Source organism: Penicillium vulpinum (assembly GCF_028829585.1).
Source record: "Penicillium vulpinum strain IBT 29486 chromosome Unknown utg000002l_segment0_segment0, whole genome shotgun sequence".
Classification (NCBI taxonomy): domain Eukaryota; kingdom Fungi; phylum Ascomycota; class Eurotiomycetes; order Eurotiales; family Aspergillaceae; genus Penicillium; species Penicillium vulpinum.
In genome coordinates, this window is record NW_026643242.1 from 1679733 (window position 1) to 1706921 (window position 27189).

The window sequence follows — 27189 nt, forward strand, 5'->3', positions numbered from 1 at the left end:
CAATTTCGTGAGCTTTGATACGAGACCCGGTGAGGTCTCGATTGTATTATGTTTGTATATCACACATTGGGGGCTATAGATGGCGTTGCATATTTGCATTATGTACATAATACCATTTGGTACATTCTCTACTTCTAAATGAAACAATAATCAAGATTCTAAAGGAATTTGATGTCGCTGTCAACTTGGATCTATGTATGAAAATGCCAAGCTTTTATATGCTCTGTATCAACTGCCAGGTTATAAGATATTGAAATCTCATTGCTGTTATCATGTAAATCAGTTGAGAGGAATACCGCATATAATAATCTACCGAGTCGGGTTGTTGACGAGGAAAGCGTCACGCAATCTGACAGCCGATGATGAAATGTGTTCCTATTAAGTGCTAGCTTCTCAGTAATACCCTCTATTGAGCCAAGACAGATGATTCGGTGGATTTTCACTTATGCCGGCATTGGTGTTCGGATGTAGATATCCACAAGATAATGTGATTAGTGTGGGGATGATGGCGAATGTTTTGTTCACGGCACGCCATATACATTTTATTCATTTCACAGAACTCGGAAGTTTGCCGTTCCCCTCTTTTTATATTGTCGATGGCGCGAGATGAGTGTGCGATGGGCAAATTCTGAGTTGGGATAGTGCGGGGGTAGTACACCTAGACAAAATGCCGTGGGTTGGGACATGAGGGGTTGTGTTACTCTTATAGACTATCGCTAGATCTTTTTGAACCTTGCGCGAGAAGGATCCTGTACCTTGAAAACCGCGGATTATGGGAGACAGTGCAACTGCTAGCCAGAATGGCTCAGCCGTCGGCAATGGCAAGAAACAAATATTGCTTAATGCTTTCGACATGTCAACTGTGGGACATCTGGCCCCTGGACAATGGAAGGTTGGTATAGGAATTGGAATTGAAGGGCCGAAATGCTGACAGCTTCACAGAATCCCAAAGACAAGTCTGCGACCAAGCGAACACTCGGATACTGGATAGAGTTGGCGAAGCTGCTAGAGCGCGGTGGAATCAACGCATTGTTCCTGGCAGATACAACTGGAGGTTATGATACCTATGAGGGCAAACTGGACGAGTGTATTCGGCGTGCGGCACAATGGCCAGTGACAGACCCGACTATTGTGAGTGTTAATAAACGAACGTTGCAACTATAGTCTGACTTTCTGGTTAGCCCATTTCGGCAATGGCTGCAGTGACAAAGAACCTAGCGTTTGGCATCACGGCCTCGACTTCATTTGAGCAGCCCTTTTTGCTGGCTAAGCGCTTCTCAACCTTGGACCATTTGACCAATGGTCGACTGGGTTGGAACATCGTGACTTCATATAAGAAAGCGGCTTTCAAAGCTATTGGTCTGGATACTCCAATTGAGCATGACGAACGGTACCGCCAGGCAGATGAATATCTAAGAGTGCTCTATAAGTGAGTTGCATGCCCACAGCTCTGTTAGAGTGATGTTTTTGAGGACTGACTCGGCGGCTTTTGATCATAGATTGTGGGAGGGCTCCTGGGCTCCTGATGCGCTGTCCCCAAACCCTGAAGCAGACACATACGTAGACCCGGATAAAGTCCGCCAGATCAACCACAAGGGGAAGTACTTCTCATTGAGCACACGGCACATCGTCGACCCGTCTCCGCAGCGCACGCCATTCCTTTTCCAGGCAGGGACTTCACCTGCGGGATCGGAATTTGCTTCGACTCATGCTGAGGCAATCTTTGTCTCTTCCCATTCGCCAGAGGTGTTGAAGCCGAAGATCGCAAACATCCGCAAGCTAGCTGCAGAACGAGGCCGTGATCCACAGTCAATCAAATTCTTTGGTACCCTCACACCCATTATAGGCGAGACTGACGAAGAGGCGTGGGCGAAATACGAGGAACTGAAGAAATACGCATCGGTGGTTGGAGGACTGGTTCTTTTCAGTGGATGGACGGGCATCGACATTTCCAAAATCCCACTAGACCAAGATATCACGGCTGCAGACTCTTTAGAGGCAAACAAAATCACTAGCTTGCTCGACTCATTGCTCACGACCAGCAAGGATATCCCGCGCTGGACGCCTCGCGTGGTTGCTGAGAAGGCCGCAATCGGTGGTCTTGGCCCGGTGGCTATTGGAAGCCCTGCCACTGTTGCTGATGAGATGGAGCGTTGGGTGCGAGAGGCTGATCTCGATGGGTTTAATCTTGCCTATGTTACTACGCCTGGCACCTTTGAGGAGGTGGTTGACCTGCTCATTCCAGAGCTGAGACGACGTGGTATTTATCCTGAGCTTCCAGATCCCTCAGAGCCACCTCTCACGGCTCGTGAGAAGGTATTTGGAAAGGGACAGAAAGAGCTGAGGGCTGATCATACTGGAAGCAAGTACAAGTACGATGTGTATCAGGAGGATGAGCCTTATGTTGACGGTACAGGTACCGGGGAAAACTGAATGTCAAATTAATGCCATCGGATGATAATTCAATTTATATATAAAGATAGAAGACCTTAGGATGATTCAGAACTAGAAAACCTATGTATAATATGCATGCAAGACGTGCATCGTAGTTTGAAGTGAAAGGTGAAACAAAACGTGCCTGGTAACATTACCCGTGACCCAGTACGTAATGCCACTCTAGCCTTTCCGGGACAGCTTGGCCAACTCACATTCATACTCCTCGATTACCTTGACCTTTGCTGTCGAACTTCGCCTCTGAGAGGACTGAAAGAGGTGCCATTTCCGCGCTAGTCTTTTGACCGTCACGACCATAACACGCGAACCATGGCTACCATACACCAAGGCCACCCCCATGGCGACCCCCATGATGACGACTCTCTTCTTGGTGATGATTTGATCGAAGCCGATGATGGTGAGTCCTTTTATTTGTCCCTCTTGACTATCGGAGTATTATCAAGATCCTAATGCGGTGTAATTCTAGCCATCGACGCTGATGACCCCCTGCGCGATACCTCCGATACGGCCCCTCTGCGAGGCAACATCGAATCTAGCTCAAGTAACCGAGGAAATACCTCTAGCTACGGCAATTACCTGTCATCCTCCATCGGTGGTGAAGACCGCCGTGCGACACAAAATACCATCGATGAGAGTGTTTGGGAGACATTGTCACGCGACTTGATTGCCGTGTGGGAGAAGATGCGCCAGGTGCTTTGGCCGAAATACTTGCTTGGAGGAATGATGCAGCGGGGAGGCAGTGGTATCGCTGATCCTGAGCAAGGCGGATTGTCTGGATTTGGTGGTAACATTCGAGGACTCGTCGGACGCTGGCCGGATGCCGACGTGGTCTTGCAGGGCGGTATGAGCGATGGGCTGCGGGACTGGGATCTTTGGTAAGCTACCCTATACATCCAAACTCTGCATATAAACTAACGAAGGACTTACTCTAGGGGACCGCTTGTCTTTTGCCTGGTGCTGAGTTTGTTCTTGTCTGTCGCAAAGGGAGATCAAGCATCAGTGGTCTTCTCGGGTGTTTTCTGTCTAGTCTGGATCGGAGAGGCAGCTGTGACTCTTCAGATCAAGCTACTTGGCGGCAAGATGTAAGTGTTGTATGATCCCACAATATTGCAGTTTACTAACATTGTCGCCTTTTAGTTCTTTCTTCCAGTCGGTTTGCATTATCGGTTATACGCTATTCCCATTGGTCATTGCGGCAATGCTGAGTGCACTGGGGCTTCCTACTATTGCACGGATACCGGTATATCTTGTGTTAGTCGCATGGTCTTTAGCAGCTGGAGTAAGCATTCTAGGAGGCTCGGGAGTGGTGCGGAACCGAGTCGGAATCGCAGTGTACCCACTGTTTGTGTTCTACATTGCGATCGGGTGTCTCTGTTTCATCAGTTAGGGCTCTCTATTGTCATATTGTGATATTGTGCTCAATAGTTGAGAAAATGCGCCGTTACATGCTTCTGATAGGCATCGGCGCAACTCAATAACAACATTGGATTATATTAGAATAGCGCGGATACCGGTATATCCACACTTGAATTGAATTTATGCAAATTTTATTGTTCTACCGAGGCATTTAGGCAACAATAGATGATTGTTCAGATGAATATGCTTTGTTCCCATTCCCATTCCCATTGACGCTTTTGCTATTCAGAGAACCCGTTTGTTGGGCCCCGCACCCGGCGGTCAAGTTATAAGAACCGGCAAGCTAGCTTTTCCTTCTTCTCTCACCTTTTCCACCCTTCCATCCTCTTGTTCTCCTGTTCGCAAACTCTGCAAAGTTCAAATCTTCCATTCTTCGTCGATTCGGCTGGTCCCAATCGATCTGATATCCCTCCATCTGCGGTTATCGTGACCTGTTGAAGCTCCGCTCAACCCAATCTCGGACCAGATATCTGAAAAATACTCAATATCTTTGACAAGCTCGTTCTCAAGACGCGACAGTATGGTTTCTGCTTCCCGTGAGCAGAACTCCTCGGCAGGTGGTATGTCATCAGTGCTTGGGCGCATAGCCTCAAAATCCCCCACATAGTTGGGCAGTTTCGCTAACAACCTCAAAAGCTCCGGAAACAGAGCAACTGAAAATGGACCATAGCGGTGCGTTTTAATCCAGTGATCTATCTTTGCTCCGCCCTGCAGCTTTCCCTTATATCTTTATCACCACTTCCTACCCTACGGTTTTCCCCGACGTTCATGTGATCTGACAATATCGTCTTGACAGTCACCGCGCAGTCGCCGCCCTCTGATAATGACAGCGGCGAACGCCCCGTGCGACAACAGCTCAAGGAGACTAACCTCGACTCTGTTGGCGAAAACAGCGGTCCTGCTCGTGCAAACCGAAAGCGCTCCCTTGACAATACAGATGGGGCAGCCGACACACCCCCAACCAAGCGATCCCGCGAGTGCACCCCGGACATGGCGGATATTCGAAATGCTTTCACGGAAGACAATACCAATCATGCTGGAATCCCCGAATCTGCCACTAGCAAAAATGTGAGTGATGATGTGGCCACAGCACTCGCGCACGCTTCATTTCCCAATACCAAGAAGGTCCAGTTTCCCCTGGACATTGAGATCAAGGTCTCAATTTGTGGATCGGAACAAATTAGCCATTTGACTATTCCTGTTGAGATTGATGTTAAGGTGACTGCTGGAACGGTCTCCTTGGCTTCCTCGACTTCGGGATCTGCTGAAGTCAACCCATCCAAACCCCATATCACCATCCCTTCTGAGAAGCCCATTCCTCCACCCGGAGAGGCTTCTCAGCCTATTCCTCCACCCGGAAGCCCCTCCCCTGGAAGCCCATCCCCTGGAAGTCCCTTCTCTAGGACCCCTTCCCCTAGGACCACTTCCCCTGGAAATCCTTCTCTTGAAAATCCTTCATCTGCGTACCTTGCCTCTGACTACTACGAACATGATGACCCTTCATTCCACATTTATGAAGAGCCTGAGCCAATTGAAGATTCCTCATCTGAAGACTCTCTACCTGATTACTGTTCAGATTCCTGTTTAGCTGATTACCCGTCCTCTTCGCCTTATGTCCCATACAATTCAATACACCCCGATCACCCCATACCCACGGTTGAAGCCCCTGATTCTAACTACTATCAATACCCACAGAATCTTGAAGCGACCGCCTACGGAAATGAGGATGATTCTTCACAAAACCTCAAGAAGAAACGGAGCCGAGAACAGCTTGAAGATGATGCCTCGAAGAATTCCCACGCTGCGACTGGCCCCACGCCTGGTTTGACAGAGACAACTTCATCAGATGAAAAATCTACCGCCGAAGGACAACCCGAGAAGAAGAGACCTCGCGATAATTCGGAGGAGCGCAAGGCCAAGATAGAACAGGTAAGTTTGCTGCCTCGATTTCCCTAACCTTTTCCCCCCATCTTCCACTCATGCTTGTTTCTGATAGACTTTCACTGCGAGTGCATTCGGAAAGGCTGCTGCCACCTCACCTTTCGCAATGCCTGCAACTAAATCGACCTCTGATGCCTCGCCTTTCGCAACCACCGGTGCCTCGACTACTGGTTTCGGTGCTCTCGGATCCGGCTTCTCTGCCTTTGGAAGTGCTTTCCCTGGTACATCTGGTAAACTTACCAGTTTCGCGTCTCCTAATGCCCCCGGCGCTTTCTCTGGAACAGCTGGTAAACTGACCAGCTTCGCATCTGCCAACGCCCCCACCAGTTTCGCTGGAACAACTGGTAAACTAACCAGCTTCGCATCTCCTAATGCTCCCGTTTCCTTTGGCGAACCTAGTGACAAGACCCTCGGTGCAAAACAATCCGATGACGAAGAGAGTGACAACGAAGTAGCGGGTGAACGCGATGACACCTTTGTTGCTGAGAAGACCGATGAGCGTTTCCACGAACAACCCGGTATGGACCCCTCCCTGCTGCCTCCCCCCAGGATCCCAAAGATGGCTAGTGACTCATGCGGACGTGAAAAAGTTGAAACCGGCGAAGAAAACGAGACCACCAAGTTCACAGCCAAGGGCAAGTTGTACTACTTCGACGACAAAAAATGGAAGGAGCGTGGTATTGGCACCTTCAAGGTTAACCTCAAGACGGAGTCAAACGGAAAGAAGTCCGGCCGCATCATCATGCGCGCTGATGGTGCCTTGCGTGTTATGTTGAACAGTGCTATTTGGCATAGCATGCCATTTGGTGATAGCAGGGGTGCTCGCCCCACCACCCGGGATATCTACCTTGCCAGCACGGAAGATGAGAGGGTTGTGAGCCTTCTTCTTCGGGTAAGTCTTATCTTCCAAGTTCTTGTTGCTTTTTCGCATTTGATGGAATTATATGCTAATGAATCAATACAGCTCGGCAGTGAAAAGCCAGCCGGTGAATTGTACGATGTCTTAAATGACATCCTGGAGAAGATCTAAGCATTGAAGTTACTACATGTTGTAAATAAGCAAAAAAACCCCAAAAACCAAAAAAAAAGAACCACCCCTCTCGTGGGGGCAGCTTAGGGTTCTTATTAGTGCAGATTATTAGCGATCTTTAATACATTTGTGTGAATATTGAATCTTCTTCCTCTAGTCTTTGCGCATTTCTTTTTCTTTACCTATAGGTTCGCACTTCACATCACTTCACGAAGTATGCGTATATATACAGAGGGTCTCTGATCTAAGCTGTTTTAATTGCTATTTTTGCATGAAAGTCCCGTATGGTTTATATCTTTAGAATGGTATTGCTTCACTACCAAGGAGTCTTCCTTCACCTTCTCACCTAGTCCCATCTCAACAAAGTCTAGCATGCTCTTTCTACCCCCTTAGCGCCATGTCCAAGTATCACAGCCTGCATTCAAGCCTTTCTTTCCCCATGAACTCGAAGAGCATGTTCTCCCAAATTATCCTTGCGATTAAAGGATCTACCGCATCCTTCTCTGTGGCACTTATAAGCGCCGGGGAAGAGATGCTGCGTCTCGATATGTCGCCAAAGGACATGTAACCGACCAAACGATTTTTTGGATTGACAATCATTCCATTCGCATTGAAACGGCTCCACCGGTGCTCTGTAAGAGAATGACTATTAGAAAATGAATGAAATATCTGACATGGTTCATCATCGAGACTTACTCGGCCTTGCGAGGCCTAGGACAAACTCGAGATCTCTGGGTTCTGGCCTGGGTGCCACGATTTGGCATGCGCTGCGGTGTGCTTTGCATAGCATGAGCATGCTGCAGAGGCGGAGACGTGGGCTGGTCAAGGGGTTGGGGTGCTGTGGCCCATGAGCTGGATATCCGCGGCAATACCCTCGGCGACAGAATATTGCGAGGTGTACTTGGTATTGCTAGCACTTCTTGCTTGATCTTGAGTTGGATGAGGCATGTTCTGGTTCGTAGCGAGAAAGGAGTATTGCGAGTGCGAAAACGGGCTCTCATTGAGATCGTCGAGATACCCAGTTTCCCAGCATCGCTCATTGACGATGGATGAATCATGTGATACAGTTTCGTCGAGAGACCAGGTCATTATGAGAGGAAGGCTTCGATATTCAGAAGTCATATATAAATTTTCTGCCTTGTAGGTTTGCTTGAAGGAAATATTGATGAAGTGAAGGCCGAGGTTGAGAAGGACTGAGTTTCCCCGGGGGTTGAAGGGGATTAAATATCTGAAGAGGCAACGATATTCAGTATGAAATCGCCCATCTTGCACCCAGCCAACGGATCCGATTATTTAAATTTAGGCATTTTTCAGTGAGGTTCTAACAGTAGCTGCGGATAAGTATAGATGAGCGGGGAGATCGTGCAGTCGGATTTGGGATAAAACCAATCAGCGCGACTCAGTCCCTAAGTGTCAGGGGGTTACTTGCTTTTATGATCTTAGTGGAGAATTATGCAGTCGGATTTGGTTATTCCCCAATCACAATACGAGCACTGCCATCGTCGAATAAGAAGTACGAAATAGCACAGGGTGCAAGAAGTGGCGCATGGGTTAGTGTTCAGTCTCACCTCAGACTAACATTTATATAATGTCTAATGCCCGAGCAAAGCCTTGTGCGCAATTATTCACTGACATTGAATGAGAAGCTTTTCGTCTTTAGAATTATAGGTGAAAAATCATGGCAAACCTAGATTGGGAGGCCCACAAGGCTGAAATCGAGCGCCTCTATATCCACGAAGGCAAATCGTTGAAGGAGATGATTCAAATCATGAGAGTGGTACACGGATTTTGGAAAAGGTATATTTATTTCTCTAGGACCTATCGTTTTCATGTACTAGGCTTAAATAACCGTTATATAGCAAGAGCCAGTATGAAACGCAGTTCGCGAAGTGGAGATTCAAAAAGTACCACATGGGGTCCAAGAACTGGAGGCTCCTCGACCAGAACCTAAAAAAACGAGGTGCTGACCAGGAGGTCTATGTCAATGGAGTTTTACTTGAGCCCAAGAGAGTCAAGCGCGAGCTTGGTCGGCAGGCCTTTCAGACAACAATTCAGAAAGAAGTCGAGAAGCTCACTTCAAGTAAGGTCTCTTTAACAAGAGAAAGAGTGGGCTTGCAATCATCTAACACGACATAGGGGCTTCTCCTAAAATGCCAGAAGGTGTTCTGGTATACTCCCCGGCACCGTCTGCGTTAGAGTTACAATGGCCCTCAAATCTCCCCTGGTTCAAGTTCTCACAATATGCTTTCCCACACAACGCCAAAGGTGAGGATTCTTTCTGAAATTGATAGTCTTTAGATTCCTGTCTGCTAACTAAAGACTTGACCATTTCTAGGAAGTTTTCATTTCCAATCAGAGATAGATCTTCCCGCTTCTCTGGTTATGATTCAGCCCAGTCACCATGTTGAAGAGGATTGGTTTCTCACTTTAGACTCAATATTTGCCTGGGTAGCACCACATAGCCAAAGAGAGTTACAAGTTGGTTCCCGAATGGCTGCCGCGATGAGCATTGTCATGCCAGAGGAATACAATGGCCAACATATTGTTACCTCCCGGGAGCTTTCCAGCCGCAGTGACTCGAAGTTAAGGGAGTTTATTCGAATATCTCTCTATCTCCTGTCTAACAAAATGGTCATCGAGGACACAGGCCCTTCTGGAAAAGAGGAACTTATGTTAAAGATCTTTCGCATGTCTGGACTCGACAATATTGTGAGCTTGCGCGGTTTGATATCTAGGGAAAACGACATGTCAGCTGGAGCAATCGCAGAGAGTCTCTTCGGAACTGCAATCAAATGCCTTGACACCCAGGTCATAAAGTTGATGCTAGAGGCCGGCATGGATCCCGACACACTCATCATTGACGTTGGATTCCCTCTCACGAGAACGGCCACACCCCTTGGATTTATAGCTACGAAACGTGAAATATCCGCCCAAGTGATTTCTAGCTTATTACTACAGCATAAGGCTAGTATAGATCTCTATCATAACGGGGAGTCCGCACTCGACATTGCTGTTAAACACTCCAATCAAATTATGGTGAAAACTCTCGCGTCAAACGGCGCCCATATCACGCCAAAGTCATTACATTCTGCCGTAAAGCAGGGTTGGGACATGCAGATTATTGACTATCTTTTGGATTATGGCCCAGAGAGTCTAATAGACCATGTTTTCCCAGAAGGCACGATTCTAGTAACCGCAGCAAACCGGGTTCAAACGGTGAAGGCACTATTGTCACGAAATGCCAACATCAATGCGATACAGCCTATCCATTCTCACGATCAGTTCAACGGTCTCGGAACAACTTTAATAGGCCTAGCAGCCGCAAGTGGAAACGTCGAATTGGTACAAACCCTCCTCTTAGCCCGTGCAGAAGTCAATCCAGAGCCCAGATCTGGTCTTTGCGTTCCACCTCTAGTGCTGGCAGTCCACAGAGGGAGAACAGATATTGTCACTTTACTTCTCCGTGCGGGATCCGACGTCTCTCTCGCAGACGGGTTCATAGCGCCCCAAGAGAGCGTCGGAAAATCACTCATTGAAAGGGCTTTAACAAGAGATGACGAAGCGATGGACCGCATCAAATTGTGCCGCAATTTACTAGCCAAGGGAGGGATAGCAAGTCAGCGGGAGATGGAAGACTTCAACACTCTTCAATTATTTGATGCCGTGATACGTCGTGATGCTGAAGCTGTCTTTTTATTTCTCAGTTTTGGCGCCCGGGTAACCACTTATGATGCCAAATACGGACATAATGCACTTGTGCTTGCCATCAGAAATGGAGACTCGAACATAATATCCTTGCTCCAAGCAGCTGGGGCTACGGTTGCCGGTTGTGCTATAGGATATATTGCTAATGTTGAGATCGCGTTGTTTCTGCTCCACATGGGACTTTTACCTGAGGTTCTATCTACAGACGGCTATACCATTCTTGTATCAGCAATACTTGCAGAAGATGATGACTTGATAATGTTCCTACTCGATTGGGGAGTCGATAAATCACTGCCTGCAGTCTTTCCGGAATTTGAAATACCAAAGTATCTCCGTAGAACTGTGCTAGAGGCAGCTCTATGTCGAGGAAATCTTCGTCTAGTTGAGAGGCTTGTTCAACGAGGCTCCTGCATTGGTGAAGCAGAGATCATCACAATTGTGTGGAGAGCGTCAGTATTGCATGACATTGTTGTTCTTCGCTCTTTCCTCGACACGTTCCCCACCTTCTCTCTACCGTCTCCTACTGCATTTGCAATAGCTCTGTTATTCGACAATTACAGAACCATCGATCTCCTCCTCAACGCCGGTATCAAACTCAATGGAACTCCAGAGGTACGGTCTCACTACCGTGATCCAATCAAAATGGAATTATGGGACTATAAGGGTTGGTATTATCCGCGATACCATCTTCTTCTATCAGATCCTAAATCGGTGCTAGAATTAGCAATCATCTGTCAGGGCGACGATATAATCTGGGAGGAACTATCTGTCGTGCAAAGTCTAGTTGCATGTGGAGACTGGACAAAATATGAAATAGGTCGTGCTTTCGCCACCAGCCTGCAACACGGAGACCGTGAAATTGCAAGAGATTTGCTGGCTTCTGGTGGAGATGTACACCAATTCGGTCTCCGTTTCGGCCGAGAAGACTCAAAACATGGGCGATATCCCGTGGAGATTGCTTTGACAGAGGGCGACACTCGACTGCTACAGGATTTGATTGCTGCTGGATTAGATCCGAATCGTTCCAGTGGTGGACATCTCACTGCTGTACAACGGGCAGTCAAGTGTGGAAATATGAAGCATATTCAAATGCTCCTGGCTGCCGGAGGAGATGTCAATAGCCCAGCAATATGTCACAATGGAATGACTGCGTTGCAGATTGCGGTGCAACTCAAAGATATAAAGATTACACAAATGCTTGTGAGAGCCCACGCGGATGTTAATGCTCCGCTAAACGCCTTGAACAATAAAGACGAGTGCCCTTTGCATCTTGCCATCAAAACTGGAAACAACAAGCTCGTTAGACTTTTGCTTCAGGCCGGAGCAAATGTGAACAGGCCACCTAGTCCCTTTCGTGGTGCCACGGCCTTGCAGTTGGCGGTAAAACAAGGTGATTTGAATCTTGTCGATCTGCTCCTGCGAGAGGGTGCGGATGTCAACCAAGCACCTGCTCACAATGGTGGAGCTACAGCTTTACAGTTTGCTGTTATCCAAGGTTATATTGGCATTGCTCGTATGCTATTGGATGCAGGTGCAGACGTCAATGCACTAGGAGCTTCAATAAATGGAAGAACAGCGCTCGAAGGTGCGGCTGAATGGGGCCGTATTGACTGTTTGCAGCTCCTGCTGAATGAAGGAGTTGCGGTCGAAGCTGAATGTAGTAGGCAGTTTCTTCGAGCTGTGAGATTGGCAAGTGTCAATGGACACATGGCCGTAGCCAGATTTCTCAAGACGAAATTTGTTTGGACGGATTCTGACTTTGAGTGCGAATTCCATTTTCTTGACGATACGGAGGAAATGACGGAGGATAGGTGTCGAGACTGCCAAGGTGTGTGCTGAAGATGAAGTGTATGACATGTCACTGCCAAAATTTTGGGTTCAATTCATAATGTATTCCATGCCGGTCGTTCTTTATTGTGGCCATTACTTCTATCACAAAAGAAATACATTTAGATATGCTCGTAGGCCAGGCCTCCCACCGGATCATTTGATAGCCTCAACAATACCCTTACCACTTCCAGGGGGCTGGTAGAAGCTAATTTTCGTTAGTCCCACGGACGCAAGAAGATCCCGCCACTGCTTCTCGGAGCTTTCAAACGCCGCAACCTGGACCATCATCACGATGCTCAGATCTCAAAGCTACGTACGGTTAATGAAAGCTTCACTAATTAGAAATGTAGATGAAGACACTGCACTGACCAGGCTCGAGTGGTTGCTTCCATTGTTGGGTCTGCCATCACCATGTTAAGAGGTGAGGGCTTGAAGTGTTGCAACCTGCTTCATATATCCTGTCGCGGCGAGAAGCCGTGTAATCTGGTCTTGGGAAATTCATATATTAGCTCCATATGGCCTATTACAATTTTAATTTTTATGCTAAATATGATAATATTCTTCTAATCAACAGAGGAGAATGCTGCTAGTGAACAATGGTTAGATAGCAAATCTTACCAACAAGGATCAAGCTTGCACCAGACTTCTCCGCAATCTCTGGAGAGGAAGCGCCACATTCTGGGTTTTGGCCGATTTGAGTAAAAATGCCCAGTTGAACGCCTTACGAAGAGCCATTAAAGCTGGGGAGTGCTGTCAATTCAAAATTAGTTGCGATATTCGAAGGAATACAATAAAAAAATCGGAAGTCTTGGACGGAGAACATACCATCACTACATCCTGAATAACCCTCTCAACAGGTGACTCTAGGACAGTAAATAACGCTCGAGCAGCATTCAGTGCTTCTGAACGTGCTTGCTTATCGAGGTTTGGGTCTGCACGCTACCGGCCAAAGCAGCGATCTGCGACGAGAGGGATATGTCCTTATTGGTCATGGTGAATCGTTTTGTACTCCGTAGTGCCACAGAACTTCCAGGATTCTCCGAAACGACATATTCAAGTTTTTAAATTGTTCTGTACCTGAACGCCAAATTTACAGGGGAACAACAGGCTCTTCGGCAAATATGGGCCTAGGGTTCCCGTTGTGTGAACCGTGCTCACCAAAGCAGGTCCACCTTGTAAACTAGTATCACGCAGTAATCTAGCCCAGCTTAAGCTAGCTAGAACTAGCATAGTGGAATACTAGGGTTAGATGATGGGTGTTTCGAGCCCTCGATGTTATTTAATTTTTGTAGGAATGGAGTAGGTGTCTCCGGTTCTAAACAATAGATCTGGGCTATATGGGAGGGGCGTTCCGTTCCCGTTCAGGTAGTATAAATGAAAATTTATAGTGTCAATATTTGTGATTTTACCTAGAAATCGAAGGAAAACGAGGTGTATAGCTTCACATCGAATTTTCCAAGAATTCGAGCGAATCTTTGTTTTATTGAATTGATACTAGGAATTACCAAGCTAATCCTTCCGCCCCCAATTGTTCTAATCTTTAATATAAATCGTTCCAGGTCGACCTACTTCTAAACTTAAGGCGAGTAATCAAATAACAAGGCAAATGCATATTAGCTAAGATCTTTTGGATTCTAATGACGTGAATCACCTGTATTTGCTAGTTCCCTAGACTATCCATGGATGAATTTGATATGTACTGGTATAAATAAACATATCTTAGCCTGTACGACTTGCGGGCTGATCCCGAGCTTCTAATGGGTTAGGTTACAAAACCTCCTAAATTTCTCTTTCACTACTTCAGGTGTAATCCTTGCTGGGTAATGTCGTAAAGGGATTTGGTTTTGACAAATTTAGTCTATCTTACATATATGGCCTTCCAACCCCGCCTTCAAGAGATTTATCGTCGTCACTCCCCCCTGTAGCTTCTCTCGTTCGCCATATGCTCAATTGGCTCGTACTGCTCTCGACATCACATGATTTCTGGTTTATATCCTTCAAGGGTAATTCCGTGAGAGAAAGTGTGCGCTTAGAGCGAGGTTGTACGGAATTGTATGAGAGCTTGAGGCCGGAGCCCGTTTCTCTGCGTGGGGTGACTTCGTCAGAAGAGTCAGTGGTAGACTTGAATGCCTTGCGGAATAAGGGACGGAGTGTCGGGATACAAGCAGCGACAATGACAACATTTTGCTCGATCCTAAGCTGGATGTTAGCGCAGTGAGTAAACAGGTGCGGGTGGTGGAGACTTACAGCCCCCAAAGAACCAATGGTACCACCTTGAAAACTGCTAAATATTAGCTGCTGAGTTGAGTAACAAACAGAGAGAGGTGCACTAACGAGGATCAGTGTGGTCAGTGAATAGTTTCAAATATGTCGCTTTGACAATCGTGACAATCGCGGAAAGCAGTGTCAATCCCATCATAATGCAAACACCCAGTCTTGTCGAAAATGGCATTTGCAGTTTCCAAAATGCAGAAATTGGCACAACAGCCAAAATGATATCCGTCATGGTTGTATATGCGCTGACCAAATAGGAGAAGCCATCGAAAATATCCGAGCTCCAACATGTGCCATCAATGGAAGAGTTCCACATTTTTGCTGTGGGTTTGCATTGAAAAAAGACAATGAATACGGAGATCATAGCTAATATAACCTGGAAAGTGACCATGGTATACAAGAGTCTTGCACGAAGTGGGTTGGGGTCAAGTAGGTGAACGATTAGGATGGCAATCGAGATATTGGGAAAGCTAAACGCCCCTAGATATTGACCTTGGATTTAGTACCTAGTTTTGTTCCACTAATTGCATAGGTAAGACACACCAATATTGAAAGGGAATCCAATAATCTGCCAGTAGGCTGATTTTTCGTATCTCTCAATGCCATATTCGGCAACTACAGTTGCAGTGTGTCGGCCTAGACCAAGAGTGACCGAATATGAGACGAGTGCGGTGGCAATGATGCTGAGAGCCTAGATAACAATATTCACAATGTCAGTCATGCCTATGGAAGTTTAAGGGGAGTGTTTTCCTTACCAGCGAGAAAAAAATAAAAAAATCATCCCAGCCAAAGCGTTTACTATCAATCCGGGCGAATAGCTTCAAAGCAACCGCTACGATCGCAATGCCAGTGAAGACCCACCCAATGACATTGATCTCCGCCCCTCGGGTCTCACTATGATCAACATTTGTGTCGAAGGAGGCCATAATAAGGGGGTTTAGTCCATGTTATGCATTTGATGTATGGGAATTGAACGAAAAGAGACTCTCAAATAGCGGGTTTCTAGAATAAAAGGGAGTTGAAAACGATTCTGCGTAGCAAATTAGTTAAACTAAACCCCGAAAGAACCCTTGTATAACTTGACGCATGCCTACGTAGTATAATCCGTACAGAGTATTGCAGTACATACTAGCCGGTGTGAGTGTATCGACTAGTATTCCACAATCGCGAAGGATTCGATTATTGTAGCTTGCTCAAATCACTTCCCGAGGTCAAATGTTTCACTTGATTCTTTATCGATAATTTTTACCTATCACTTCCGGTGATCCAGAAGCAGTCTTGATGATATCGGCATTTTCCTCCATATATTCTGTATAACCTTGACAGCATGGGATGATTGAAGCGCTGACCGTGCGTCCACGACGGGTACCCTTATTAATTACGGAGTACATAATCTCCACCTGCGTTCCGTTTGAGCATAATTGTGATACTTGTTAACACACCTGAAGGGCGACATACGATAGTAGGAAAATTGTGGATAAACCCACAACGTTGGAAGTAATGGGGGACTATCTTATAAGGGCACAAACTGTGAAGTTTTATGCACTTTACAACATAGGCACAGCTCAACGAGTGGAGCCCAGGACTATGTATAATACTAGTACGGAGTAGAGTCATTTAATAATATTTTCCTAAATTAAATCATGTGGAACCCCTGCTTAGCAAGCTAAACGGTCGGCTCATCTCTTAGCTCCTGTTCCGATTGTGTAGGTACTTTTGTACCTAGGATTAGAGAATCTTTCAAACGTCTAGACCAATAAACATGATTCATTTAATCCCATTATACTCCATAAAAAGACTTGACATGAGTAATCGGCTCCCTACCCTTAAATTACTCCCCGTGCCTCTACGGCGTACTCCCTGGCATCTACGTATTGAGGCGAAAATGGCCCGATATTACCTCGTTTCAACTCCAAAGGAGCGCATGCCCTCTTACTACTTTATAGTAACTCTAAGATAAGTCGAAAAATTGGTTGGTTAAAGGCAGCTCTTAGGGATCCACGGGTGGCTCAGAACTTCATCCGTGCCCCTACTCGTACTAGCCCCAGACTAAACTAGGAAAATAGGACGACGAGGGAGGGGGGAAGGGGGAGGGGCAAGCATGTCCCCTAGCATGAATTATTTTCCCTTTTAAGTGGTCGACACCCCTTGACACTTAAGTATCAATTGTCACACTCTCGACACCCCTTGACACTTGAGTATCAATTGTCACACTCTCGACACCAAGTATCATCATGGCTTCCCCATCTGTCTCCGAAATTCTGGATGGAATTGCCACTTCGCGCGTGGCATTCGACAAGAACGAAGCAGGCTCAAGAGAAACGCTAATTGACCAAAGCCGCGCGCTGATTGCAGCGTTAGAAATTCCAAGCGAGTTCGTCCAGCGTACTTTCTGGGCCGAGGTTAGAAAATGCAACATCATTGAAAGCTTGCTTTGCTCGCAATGCTAACTGGACTTCTACGATAGCCAGCTCAAAGCGCCATTATCCGTCTCGCCGTCGATGTTAAACTTTTCCAGTGCCTCAAGGATGCGGGAGATGCAGGACTCACCCCATCGGACTTTTCCCAGAAAACCCAGGTCGACAGTGCTCTCCTGCAACGTTTAACAAGACATCTCGTGGCGATGAACCTTCTGTCATTCCACGATGGAGCATTCCACGCCACGAAACTGAGTAATGGTCTAGCAGAGGAGAACTATCAACACAGCATCAGTTTCTGCTATGATGTATCGCGCCCTTCATTTAATGGATTCCCGGAATATTTCAAGAAGTCCGAATATAAGTCCCCGACAACAGGTGGAACTGATGGCCTATTTCAAGAGGCGCACAAAACCAACCTGCCGTTCTTTGAATGGATTGTTGCGACACCACCGCATCTCCAGCACTTTGACTCTTTCATGAGCGCCTACCGCGCGGGTAAGCCAAACTGGCATGAGTTCTATCCCGTGGCTGAGCGATTAACCACGGGCTTCGATGCTTCTATTAGCGATGTTCTCCTCGTCGATGTCGGTGGCGGAAAGGGTCACGACGTGGCTACCTTTACCGCGCATTGTAGCCCTTGCCCGGGTAGAGTTGTGCTCCAGGATCGAGAGCCTGTCATCGCAAGTGTTGTAGCTAGTGGCATGGAGCGAGCTTTTGAAGTGCAAGCTCACGACTTTTTTACACCACAGCCCATCAAGGGTGCACGCGCATACTCTCTTCATTCGATTCTCCACGATTGGAGCGATGAAGATGGCATTAAGATCCTGGAGAATCTTGTGCCCGCTTTGAAGAAGGGTTATTCACGGGTCCTGTTCAATGAGATTGTGATTAATGAAGGAAAACCCACACTTGCAGCGACCAATATGGATATGATGATGTTGGCGCATTTTGCTGTGAGAGAAAGAACGGAGGCTGATTGGAGAAATATTCTGGCTCAAGCTGGATTGAAAGTGGTCAATATCTACACCTGTCCCGGCGTTGCGGAGAGTTTGATCGAGGCAGAGCTGGCCTGATGGCAAGATTGCATGAGCCTTTCAAACATCGTTGCATCCTATAGGCTAAATATTCTCAAAATGTCAAGTAAAAATTAAACATAACCAATTAACCTTAAGGGAGACTGAACATATTGACCAACCTTAGAACCTCGGAACGAATGGCCATTTTAGATGATATTAATACACGTGACCTCGCGTTTCCCGTCAACTCGCGAGTTTTGTCGACTTCATCTCCAACATAGAGCATTATGGGGCTTCGACATGGCGGGATCCTTGTCAATGCCATCACGAACTCCATTACTAAAACGGAAACGAAGCCACGAAGACGATCGCGGCCTCGAATCCAATGTGCCTCCACCCCCGAACGCGTCGCCTAAAGACCCTGCCGGTAAAACGCCCTCGACTACAGCGGATCCTCCTCCCAATGAATCTGATGCGCAAGGAACTAGAGCTATCGAAACTACAGCCACCAAAAAAACAGGCAAGGGGAAGAAAGTTACCTCGAAACCACCTAAGCCCTCGAAGCGAACTCCATCTGCGCCATTGCCAGATGCCTTTAAGCGCCTCTCACAAACTCATCGCGCCTTGAATCTAGTTTATACATTTTGCTGTACACGAAAGCACTTTGCCACTACATTTGACAACATAAAAAAGGCAGTACAGGCTCAACTTGGTCAAGGGCGAGAACTCACTGTTGAGGATGTCGCACGTGTGAAAGTCATAGTTCCTGGATCACTCCGGTTCGAATATGTGAACGAAGCCAAGTTGGAAGTCATGACGGCCGGAGATGAAGAAATGACTCAGTATGGGTTACACAAGCGACCTATTCTGCCATTTACGGCAGACATGAACACAGCCGAAGATGCCAGAAGTGGCGATCTTGACTATGCAGACGATACAAAGCAAGTTCTCTTATTTGAGTTTATGGATGGAGATCTGAAGCGGGAAGTACTGAACCCGAAGACTGGCGAACCCATGAAACCTATACGTCGAATGAAAGATGAGGATCTGAAAATGCCCGTCTACAGCCAAAAGCAGATGCTGGCTTTGATTGAAAAACGAAATGCCAAGTTCTCAGACGCTTTGAATGTGTTTTTAGTTCAATGTGAGGACAATAATACTGATCCAGTGGAGTCTCTTGAACAACAGAAGAATTCTTTCCTGCCCACCCTTCCAAGCAGCGGGACAAACACCCCTCTTACTGCGAAACCGCCAGCAACGATTCCCAAAGAGCGAAAATCCATTGAGGAAATCATTGCAGAGATCCGGGAGATGGATTGGTATCATGCACAGATTGTGCCGGAAGGCCATCGAGTATTTGAAGCCCAGTCTCCTGTCTACGGAGATTTGACATTCCAGCTCTCGCAAGATCTAGTCAATGCTCTGTATAACACAAAAGGAATCACCCAAATGTATGCTCATCAAACAGAGGCCATTAACCACCTGTACGAGGGCCATAATGTGATTGTGTCGACTTCTACGAGCTCAGGAAAATCCCTTATCTATCAAGTCCCCATGCTGCACGAGCTAGAAAAGGACCCAGATAGCAGGGGAATGTATATCTTCCCCACTAAAGCTCTGGCACAAGATCAGCGCCGCAGCATGATGGATCTACTTCAGTATATGAACGGGCTACAACACACAATGGTTGAAACCTTTGATGGGGACACACCAATGGGGAGCCGGAACATGATTCGTGACGAGGCGCGGATCATTTTCACCAATCCTGACATGCTCCATATTACAATTCTACCACAGGAAAGTTCCTGGCGCACCTTTTTGAAGAATCTCAAGTTCGTGGTTGTCGACGAGCTGCACGTCTACAACGGCCTGTTTGGATCTCATGTTGCTTTTATCATGCGACGCCTCCGCAGGATCTGTGCTGCGGTGGGTAACCAGCATGTCAAGTTCATATCTTGCTCTGCTACTGTCGCGAACCCGGAGGATCACATGAAGTCTGTCTTTGGGGTGCAGGATGTGAAACTCGTCGATTTCGATGGATCCCCCTCTGGTCGTAAGGAGTTTGTTTGCTGGAATACGCCATTCAAAGACCCCAAAGATCCTACCTCTGGGCGCGCTGACACTGTCACTGAGACTGCGAGGCTGTTTTGCCAGTTGATCCTCAGGGGCGTGAGAGTCATTGCCTTCTGCCGAATCAGAAAGCTATGTGAGATTCTCTTACAAGGCGTGCACACCGAGTTTGCTAGACTCGAACGAACAGAGATCGGCAAGCTAGTAATGGGCTATCGAGGCGGGTATAGCCCTCAAGATCGGCGCCAAATTGAAAAGGAAATGTTCGAGGGGAAATTGATGGGAATCGTGGCTACCAACGCTCTGGAACTGGGCGTCGATATTGGCTCCCTGGATGCAGTCATTACCATGGGTTTCCCATACTCTATCTCCAATCTACGCCAGCAAAGCGGTCGCGCCGGACGACGTAATAAGGACTCCCTCTCGGTCCTAGTCGGGGACAGATACCCAACCGACCAACACTACATGCAGAATCCAGATGAAATATTCACACGGCCAAATTGCGAGCTGCAGATCGATCTATCCAACGAGCTCATCCTCGAAGGCCACGTCCAATGTGCTGCATTTGAGATGCCTATCCGCCCCGAAGAAGACAGCATCTACTTCGGGCAACAGCTCCTTGCCCTAGCTCCAACCCGCCTAATAAAAGATCCCCTCGGTTTCTACCACTGCCACCCACGCTTCCGCCCGCAGCCCTCCCGCAACGTATCAATCCGCGACACAGAAGACCAACACTTCGCCGTCATAGACACAACAAACAACCGCAACATAGTCCTCGAAGAAGTCGAAGCCTCACGCGCCTTCTTCACAATATACGAAGGCGGGATCTTCCTCCACCAAGGCACAACCTACCTCGTCAAAGAAATAAACACCGAATCCTTCCTAGCGCGCGTCGTCCGCGTTCACGTCGACTGGAACACCACACAACGAGACTTCACCGACATCGACCCCATAGAAACCGAAGCAATGCGTCTGGTCAGCAACGACCCCGCAGCCTCTCGCGCCTTCTTCGGCGCAATCCAAATCCACGCCGTAGTCTATGGCTTTTTCAAAGTCGACAAGCGCGGCCGAGTCCTCGACGCTGTCGCCGTCGATAACCCACCAATAGACCGCCTTACCAGGGGCATGTGGCTCGATGTCCCAACGCGCGCTATCGACATCCTGCAATCGCACCGGTTGAACATAGCCGCCGCCATTCACGCGGCTGAGCACGCCGTGCTATCCCTCCTGCCCTCCTTCGTAGTCTCCTCGCCTGGAGACGTCCGTACAGAATGTAAAGTGGCGAAGAAAGAGCTTGGTCGGCCGCTACGTCGTGCAAATGTACCGAGTGAGTTTGAGGAAAAGCTTAAACCGCCTTCACGGCAGAGGCCTGCTCGGCTTACCTTCTACGATGCGAAGGGTGGGTCGTGTGGTTCTGGGATTGCTAGTAAGGCGTTTGAGTTTATTGGGTTGCTTCTCCGGCGGGCGGTTGCACGCATCGAGGCTTGTTCTTGTCTTTCCCCGCAGGGCTGTGTGGAGTGTGTTTGTGATGAGCGATGTAAGGAGATGAATATTGTTATGAGTAAGGCTGGCGCTGGGGTTATACTGCGGTGTTTGCTGGGGTGGGAGGTTGATATTGATGCCTTGCCATGGGGGGAGGAAGTGGAGGGGACTGAGTTTGGAGTTGGAGCTACTGGGGAGTTGGCTGGCGGGTTAGAGACTGTCGTAATGGCCGAGGAGGTGCCGTGGAAGGCTGGGTGTCGGGCTGGTTGTTGAGAGCTATTATAGTTCGGATCACTATCAAGTTGTGCCGATTTCTGTCATGAGGTATCCAGCTGAAACCCGGTGCAGCTATGAGATGTAGGAAATCCACATCGCATGGAAAGCTAGCTCCCTAGACTCCGTATGTATATACTTAATTGCCTCCGCCGGCTGTTTCCAAATCTTATACAGGCATGAGACTCAGTATGAGAGAGTATGTAGTGGTTGAGTATTGCTTTGAGATTCAAGGGGTCTGAAGTTCCATTCCATGCCGTTCGTAAAATCTCAATGTAACCTTCACACTCTGTTTTCTTTTATGCCAAGTCTGTCAAACCTTCCAAGGTTGAACCCACGGAAGAGCTCATGGACGACTGTCATATTTGTAGCCGTGGAGCAGTTGAATGATTCGATTCGGGCCCTGCCGTTCCGCTCGTGTAAAAAAATAAAAAAAAATAAAAGAAACCTTGGAAGCTTGGATGAATAAATGAGGTATAATGAACGGTATCAATCAATGATCCTATAGAAGTTGGGTATAATAAATGTACATCAAGTCATGACCGAGAAAGATGTCTTCAGGTCCAGATGAAAGGAGGAATAGTAGTGTGACAAGGAAGATAGGGCGAGAAAGGATGATATGTGATAATGATAGGGAAGGTTTGGATGAGACACCACATAGTAAGGATAATTGAAGAGAGGGCGGAAACAAGATGGGAAGGCGTGAGAAGATGGAAAGAGCAGATCGAAGGATGAAGACGTGGGTCGATTTGCATTGGATAATGGTAAGCTGTTCAACGGGAACGTGGTAATTGTGTCATCCAGTCGCAGGATGTGAGAGAATTTGGTTGCCTGATGTTGTTAGGGTAAGGGTAGTATGTAGTGAGCACGTATGTTTTGTGTGTTTCGACGTGGAAATGTCAATGTAATAGGGAGTCAGGTTCAAAAAAGTGATGCGGAGGCTGAACTCGTAGATCATGAGAACCCAGAATAGATGATGCCAAGACAAAACCCCCATTCACTGAATACCACTATGAATGGCTCCGGTTGTTGTCGGTTTCATCCAGATTCAATCTCCCCAACAGAGACTTCATATCACGGACATTCTCGCGCATCTCATCACGTGGCTGTAATGAACGTTCCTCCGTCAAGGAACGAATCTCGCGGACAATGTTTGTATATCCTTCATCATTAGGGAGCCACCAATGGTTAACCTCTGGAACTTGCCAGATGGCAGCGAGCCCGGTGCGGAAACTAGGGGGGATGATATACCTATCCGTATAGATGGCTCCTGGTTAGCTTTGCGCTTGGTCTTTCAACTCTAGAAGGCAGATAAGCCGGTAGTGGCATCTTACCCATTTTGCTCCAACAAGGCTAACCTGCGTCGTGCCCACATTTGATACTTATGCTCCCTGGGAAGAAACATGCCAAGCATGCCAATAGTGTTTTTAAACGCGAGACAATATCCGTTTTCCTTCTGAGGCCAGCGAATCATAGTCTCGATTAGGCGGCATAGCTCCTTGGACAATTCTTGCAAGTCTTGAAGCAAAGGCTGCTGTAGGACTTGCATAGTCTGGAACTTGTACATTATCTCGGTGGAGAGAACATCGACCCAAGCATAATTGAAATCCCACAAGGCACCACGATACAAGACACCGGGCACGTATGGATCGGTAACGTCATCTTCTGTCAAGGGCTGCTTCTGCGGATACTTTTGCACTTTGTAGTCGTAATCATCGAATGTCCTTAGAATCGTCTTGGCCTGCTCGAGCCACTGGCCCAGATGTTCATTCTGGATAGCGAATTGTTCCATTGATATCATGCGGCGAGATAACTTCGCATAGAGGGAAGCCATATCCAAGCCGAAGCGTCGGTTGATGGATGCGACAAGCGCAAGTTGTTTAGATGGATCATCCGGATAGATAGCGGCTTGCTCGGCGTCATACTGCTCCTTTGCAAGATACCAGTCTCGGCCGAGAACTGTTTCGGTGCCAGCCAAAATCCCCACGACTACATCGAAACGTGCGTACCATAAGAAGATACTGGTGTGTAGCTCGTTCGTGTTGGCGGACTCTGGCGTAATTAGCTTTCGCATGAATGCATGTGCCGCCTGGTGGTGATCTATCAGGTTCATCCAATCGCCGATGTATTCCTAGCAGTGCAAAAAAAAAAAAAAAAGTTAGAAAAGAGGCGGTACGATAGTCATGGGGAGAAAAGAGCAACATACCTCAAATGTTGTCAAGACAAGAACAGTACACAGTGTAGCCTCAGTGTGCTCCTCTCCAGAGCCCAATGATGTTCGCAGGAGAATCAAGGCTTTATTATAGTATTTCAAGAATGTGTAGAGCTTTCCCCCAGGGTTGTTTAAAGAATGATGGTAAGCCGAAAGTCCCACTAGGGCGTAGAGGAGAGGCTCATAGTGCAAAGCAAGTTCGATAAGGCTGTGATGGATGAAATGAGAGCAACCCTGTCTCAAGAAGAAATGCGGAGGAGTCATAAAATCCTGCTGGAAATTTAAATAAAATCGCAAATCGTCCGGTAGGCGCGCGTTGTTGAGCAATTCTGTTGTGGAATGTCCAAGGCTGCCCGAGCGCACGCTCATCGACTCAAAGCGCGACTCAGCCGATGGCGAACTACTATGTTCTTTGATATAAGGACTAGCATCAGAAGTGGGTCTTGTGCTGTGCTTCCGAAGAGATTGTGCACTTTCACTCTTACGCAGGTCCGGCTGTGATGTGGTTGTGCCGCTTGCTGGGGACGGTCGGTATTCGGATACAGAACTGTCGGGTTCCTCTTCGTCGATAATGGGCTGCAAGGGGCTGAGAGTCTCGGGGTCTACCCTCCCAGATGAATCGCTGCCGTGCGACGGCGGGCGACCAGCACGCGACTTGGCTGTAGTACGCGAGCTAGCCTTAGAGGATGTGGACGATGATGCGGAGGGTGATGGATAGACACAATCACGACTCCCTTTCCTACAACGTTCACAAACTGGACGGTTCTCATCGCACTTGATACGGCGCGAACGGCAGGTAAAGCACCCGCTCCGGGTGCGCTTATGCTTCTTCTGGTCCGAGAGAGGTTGGAAGAGGGCTTGTTTCTGGGAGGTTGTATATGAAGGGGGCACTATCATCGTCGGTGCCGCGGAGGGATCGTGCCAGAACGCAACACTCTCAGGATACTGTGTCGGGCCAAACAGGGAATATGCAGAAGCACTTGATTCCTGTTTCATTGAGTCGAGGAAGCCCGACATGGCCGTCTCGGGCGACTGATGTGAATGCGTCATCGTATCGCAAAGCCCATCTAGACTCCCCTTAATTTCCCCTTAATTCCCTTGATTCCCTTAGTTCCATCCAAGTCAGCAAGATGAAATCATCTTAATAATTTCAAGATATGAAAGAAGCCAGAAGGGGGGAGGTTGAAGTTGGTGGGGGTTGTAAGTAACCCAAACTAACCTTGGAACCGGGGACGTGCGGAGATTAGAAAGGATGGGAGGGAGAAAAAAGATCAGTTAGCTATAAAAATGACCATTTCGAACAGATTCAATATTTAATGAATTAACTTATTTCTCATTAGTGTTTCTCATAATTCTATTTTAGTGCCCAGCCTCTAGACTAGCTAAAGCCTGATCTGCGACCGATTCATGTATCTAATACGATGTGTACGAAGTTCATAGTACGTTGTATTCTGGACTCTAACAAAGAGTACAGAGTAGATGATGAAATATAGAATATGGAATATGTGGATATACTATGGGCTGATCCAGGAGAGCTCCCCTCCGGCTAAAGCTGGACAGCGGAGCCACAGATGGGCCTTAGTATAGGTATTGCCCTTCAAGGCCATATACAGAACAATTTACGGAGTACTACATATGTACATACTAGTTTGATAACAATCTACTAGTTTTTTTTTAAAAAAATATATATATATATTCTAATTATGTATTATGTATTCCATTCTTTTTGGATGTAGGCAAAAGTTCCAAGTTACCTTCTAAATACTACATACAAAGTACTTGATACTTTGAATATCATTACTACTTTAGCCCCTATTCCTTGAAGATCAAGAACATCTTGAACATAAACAGAATAAAAAGCAGATCTACACGGACGAGCCTCGGGTCTCGGCGTATCAAAAAACAAAAATTGACAGAGAAAAAGAAGGGGAAAAAAAAAGGGAAGGAAAAAAAAGGGGGGTGAGAACGACGATCCCAAGCCACAGAGATAAATCCAAGCAATTCTGGTATTAGGGCTTGGCCGGGTCTATGCAGAGGATCATGATCATAGCGCCTAAGGATCTGTCCCGGTCCCCCGAGCCCTTTTCGGTTTATGGTACTCGGAGAGATGTACTAGTCATGGTATATTTTGGAATCAATTTCCTTTGTTCTTTTTTTTTTCGGGCTTTGACCGAAGGAGAAGACGGATCCCCGGGGATTTTCTCTCTCTCTTGGCTTTTGGCTTTCGCCTTTTTTTTCCTATTTGCATATTGACTACTAGTGGATCTAAGTTAAAATCAACAAGGGTCCTGGATATTGAGCGATTATCAGTTGTGAAGTTCTATACTTATGTACTTCGTACTTCGTACTCCCTACTAGTAAGCTGATGATCAGTACCAGTCGGACTGTACTCCGTACGGAGTAGATAATGTTCGAACGGCGAGTCCCGCATCAAAAAGGCTAAATTCGGCAAATGTAAAACCTTCGAGGCCAAGGGAGAAAAAAAAAAGAAAATTGCCGAAAACGCTCTGTTGACGGAGATCGGTTCTAAGTGGATGCGGCTAGAGTTGATTGTGGGAATCTGGAGGTCCTGATTCGAGAATGGGAGAAACAATAGTCTGCACTATGATTCACGGTCTCTCTGGGAAATGTGGGGGGATTTCTGGTTCTTTTTTTTTCTTTTTCTGTCTCTTCTCTTTCTTGACTGGTTCTAGTCAAACTATCGGTGTGCCATCACAAAATACAGCTGTAAGCTGTTGCTACCTCATCCCGCCCTTCTAGCTTTCCGATTCGAGGGGCTAAGACATGCATGTCCGGGGTTTCAACCGGCCATGTGCCTGATCGACGATGGGTTGACAGAGAAGGTGGGCCTGGTAGATCGAAGAAAATGACACTAGTAACACTCTTCGAAGTCTTGGATCGACTCCAATATCGGCTTACGTATCTTAATTCAGTTGGGAGCCCCGAGATCTTAGACGCGTACTCCCTAATTTAACTTGCAATATTACTCCAAGGATCAAGATATAGTAAGGGGAAGGGGGTTAGGAATATCAAATGGAAATGCACGATGTAGATTGCAAAACCCCA

At 47.1% G+C, this 27189-nt stretch overlaps 10 protein-coding genes across 10 annotated transcripts; 6 read left to right on the forward strand and 4 right to left on the reverse strand.

Moving 5' to 3' along the window:
• Window positions 1-772: 772 nt before the first annotated feature.
• On the forward strand, window positions 773-2433 carry N7479_003703 (xenobiotic compound monooxygenase, DszA family; the record flags this gene model as incomplete). Its single annotated transcript, XM_057251400.1, has 4 exons — window positions 773-892; window positions 943-1131; window positions 1182-1429; window positions 1500-2433. 4 exons carry the CDS (start codon window positions 773-775, stop codon window positions 2431-2433), a joined length of 1491 nt encoding a protein of 496 aa, XP_057110725.1.
• A 330-nt stretch (window positions 2434-2763) lies between these two features.
• N7479_003704 (Yip1 domain protein) lies at window positions 2764-3841 on the forward strand (the record flags this gene model as incomplete). Its single annotated transcript, XM_057251401.1, has 4 exons — window positions 2764-2851; window positions 2921-3329; window positions 3387-3536; window positions 3592-3841. 4 exons carry the CDS (start codon window positions 2764-2766, stop codon window positions 3839-3841), a joined length of 897 nt encoding a protein of 298 aa, XP_057110726.1.
• Window positions 3842-4390: 549 nt separating this feature from the next.
• On the forward strand, window positions 4391-6841 carry N7479_003705 (uncharacterized protein; the record flags this gene model as incomplete). Its single annotated transcript, XM_057251402.1, has 5 exons — window positions 4391-4430; window positions 4507-4542; window positions 4667-5799; window positions 5867-6703; window positions 6776-6841. 5 exons carry the CDS (start codon window positions 4391-4393, stop codon window positions 6839-6841), a joined length of 2112 nt encoding a protein of 703 aa, XP_057110727.1.
• A 408-nt stretch (window positions 6842-7249) lies between these two features.
• Window positions 7250-7637, reverse strand: N7479_003706 (uncharacterized protein; the record flags this gene model as incomplete). The annotated part of the gene is made up of 2 exons (XM_057251403.1): window positions 7250-7473; window positions 7538-7637. The coding sequence occupies 2 exons, from the start codon at window positions 7635-7637 to the stop codon at window positions 7250-7252; spliced, it is 324 nt and encodes a 107-aa protein (XP_057110728.1).
• A 26-nt stretch (window positions 7638-7663) lies between these two features.
• On the reverse strand, window positions 7664-7930 carry N7479_003707 (uncharacterized protein; the record flags this gene model as incomplete). The annotated part of the gene is made up of 1 exon (XM_057251404.1): window positions 7664-7930. The coding sequence occupies one exon, from the start codon at window positions 7928-7930 to the stop codon at window positions 7664-7666; it is 267 nt and encodes an 88-aa protein (XP_057110729.1).
• Window positions 7931-8519: 589 nt separating this feature from the next.
• N7479_003708 (uncharacterized protein) lies at window positions 8520-12385 on the forward strand (the record flags this gene model as incomplete). Its single annotated transcript, XM_057251405.1, has 4 exons — window positions 8520-8638; window positions 8701-8921; window positions 8978-9106; window positions 9204-12385. 4 exons carry the CDS (start codon window positions 8520-8522, stop codon window positions 12383-12385), a joined length of 3651 nt encoding a protein of 1216 aa, XP_057110730.1.
• A 1854-nt stretch (window positions 12386-14239) lies between these two features.
• Window positions 14240-15576, reverse strand: N7479_003709 (uncharacterized protein; the record flags this gene model as incomplete). Its single annotated transcript, XM_057251406.1, has 5 exons — window positions 14240-14575; window positions 14624-14649; window positions 14711-15130; window positions 15194-15341; window positions 15406-15576. 5 exons carry the CDS (start codon window positions 15574-15576, stop codon window positions 14240-14242), a joined length of 1101 nt encoding a protein of 366 aa, XP_057110731.1.
• A 1308-nt stretch (window positions 15577-16884) lies between these two features.
• N7479_003710 (uncharacterized protein) lies at window positions 16885-18143 on the forward strand (the record flags this gene model as incomplete). Its single annotated transcript, XM_057251407.1, has 2 exons — window positions 16885-17052; window positions 17118-18143. The coding sequence occupies 2 exons, from the start codon at window positions 16885-16887 to the stop codon at window positions 18141-18143; spliced, it is 1194 nt and encodes a 397-aa protein (XP_057110732.1).
• Window positions 18144-18386: 243 nt separating this feature from the next.
• N7479_003711 (ATP-dependent 3'-5' DNA helicase) lies at window positions 18387-21911 on the forward strand (the record flags this gene model as incomplete). Its single annotated transcript, XM_057251408.1, has 1 exon — window positions 18387-21911. One exon carries the CDS (start codon window positions 18387-18389, stop codon window positions 21909-21911), a length of 3525 nt encoding a protein of 1174 aa, XP_057110733.1.
• A 1010-nt stretch (window positions 21912-22921) lies between these two features.
• N7479_003712 (Zn(II)2Cys6 transcription factor) lies at window positions 22922-25173 on the reverse strand (the record flags this gene model as incomplete). Its single annotated transcript, XM_057251409.1, has 3 exons — window positions 22922-23144; window positions 23246-24042; window positions 24118-25173. 3 exons carry the CDS (start codon window positions 25171-25173, stop codon window positions 22922-22924), a joined length of 2076 nt encoding a protein of 691 aa, XP_057110734.1.
• Window positions 25174-27189: the final 2016 nt, after the last annotated feature.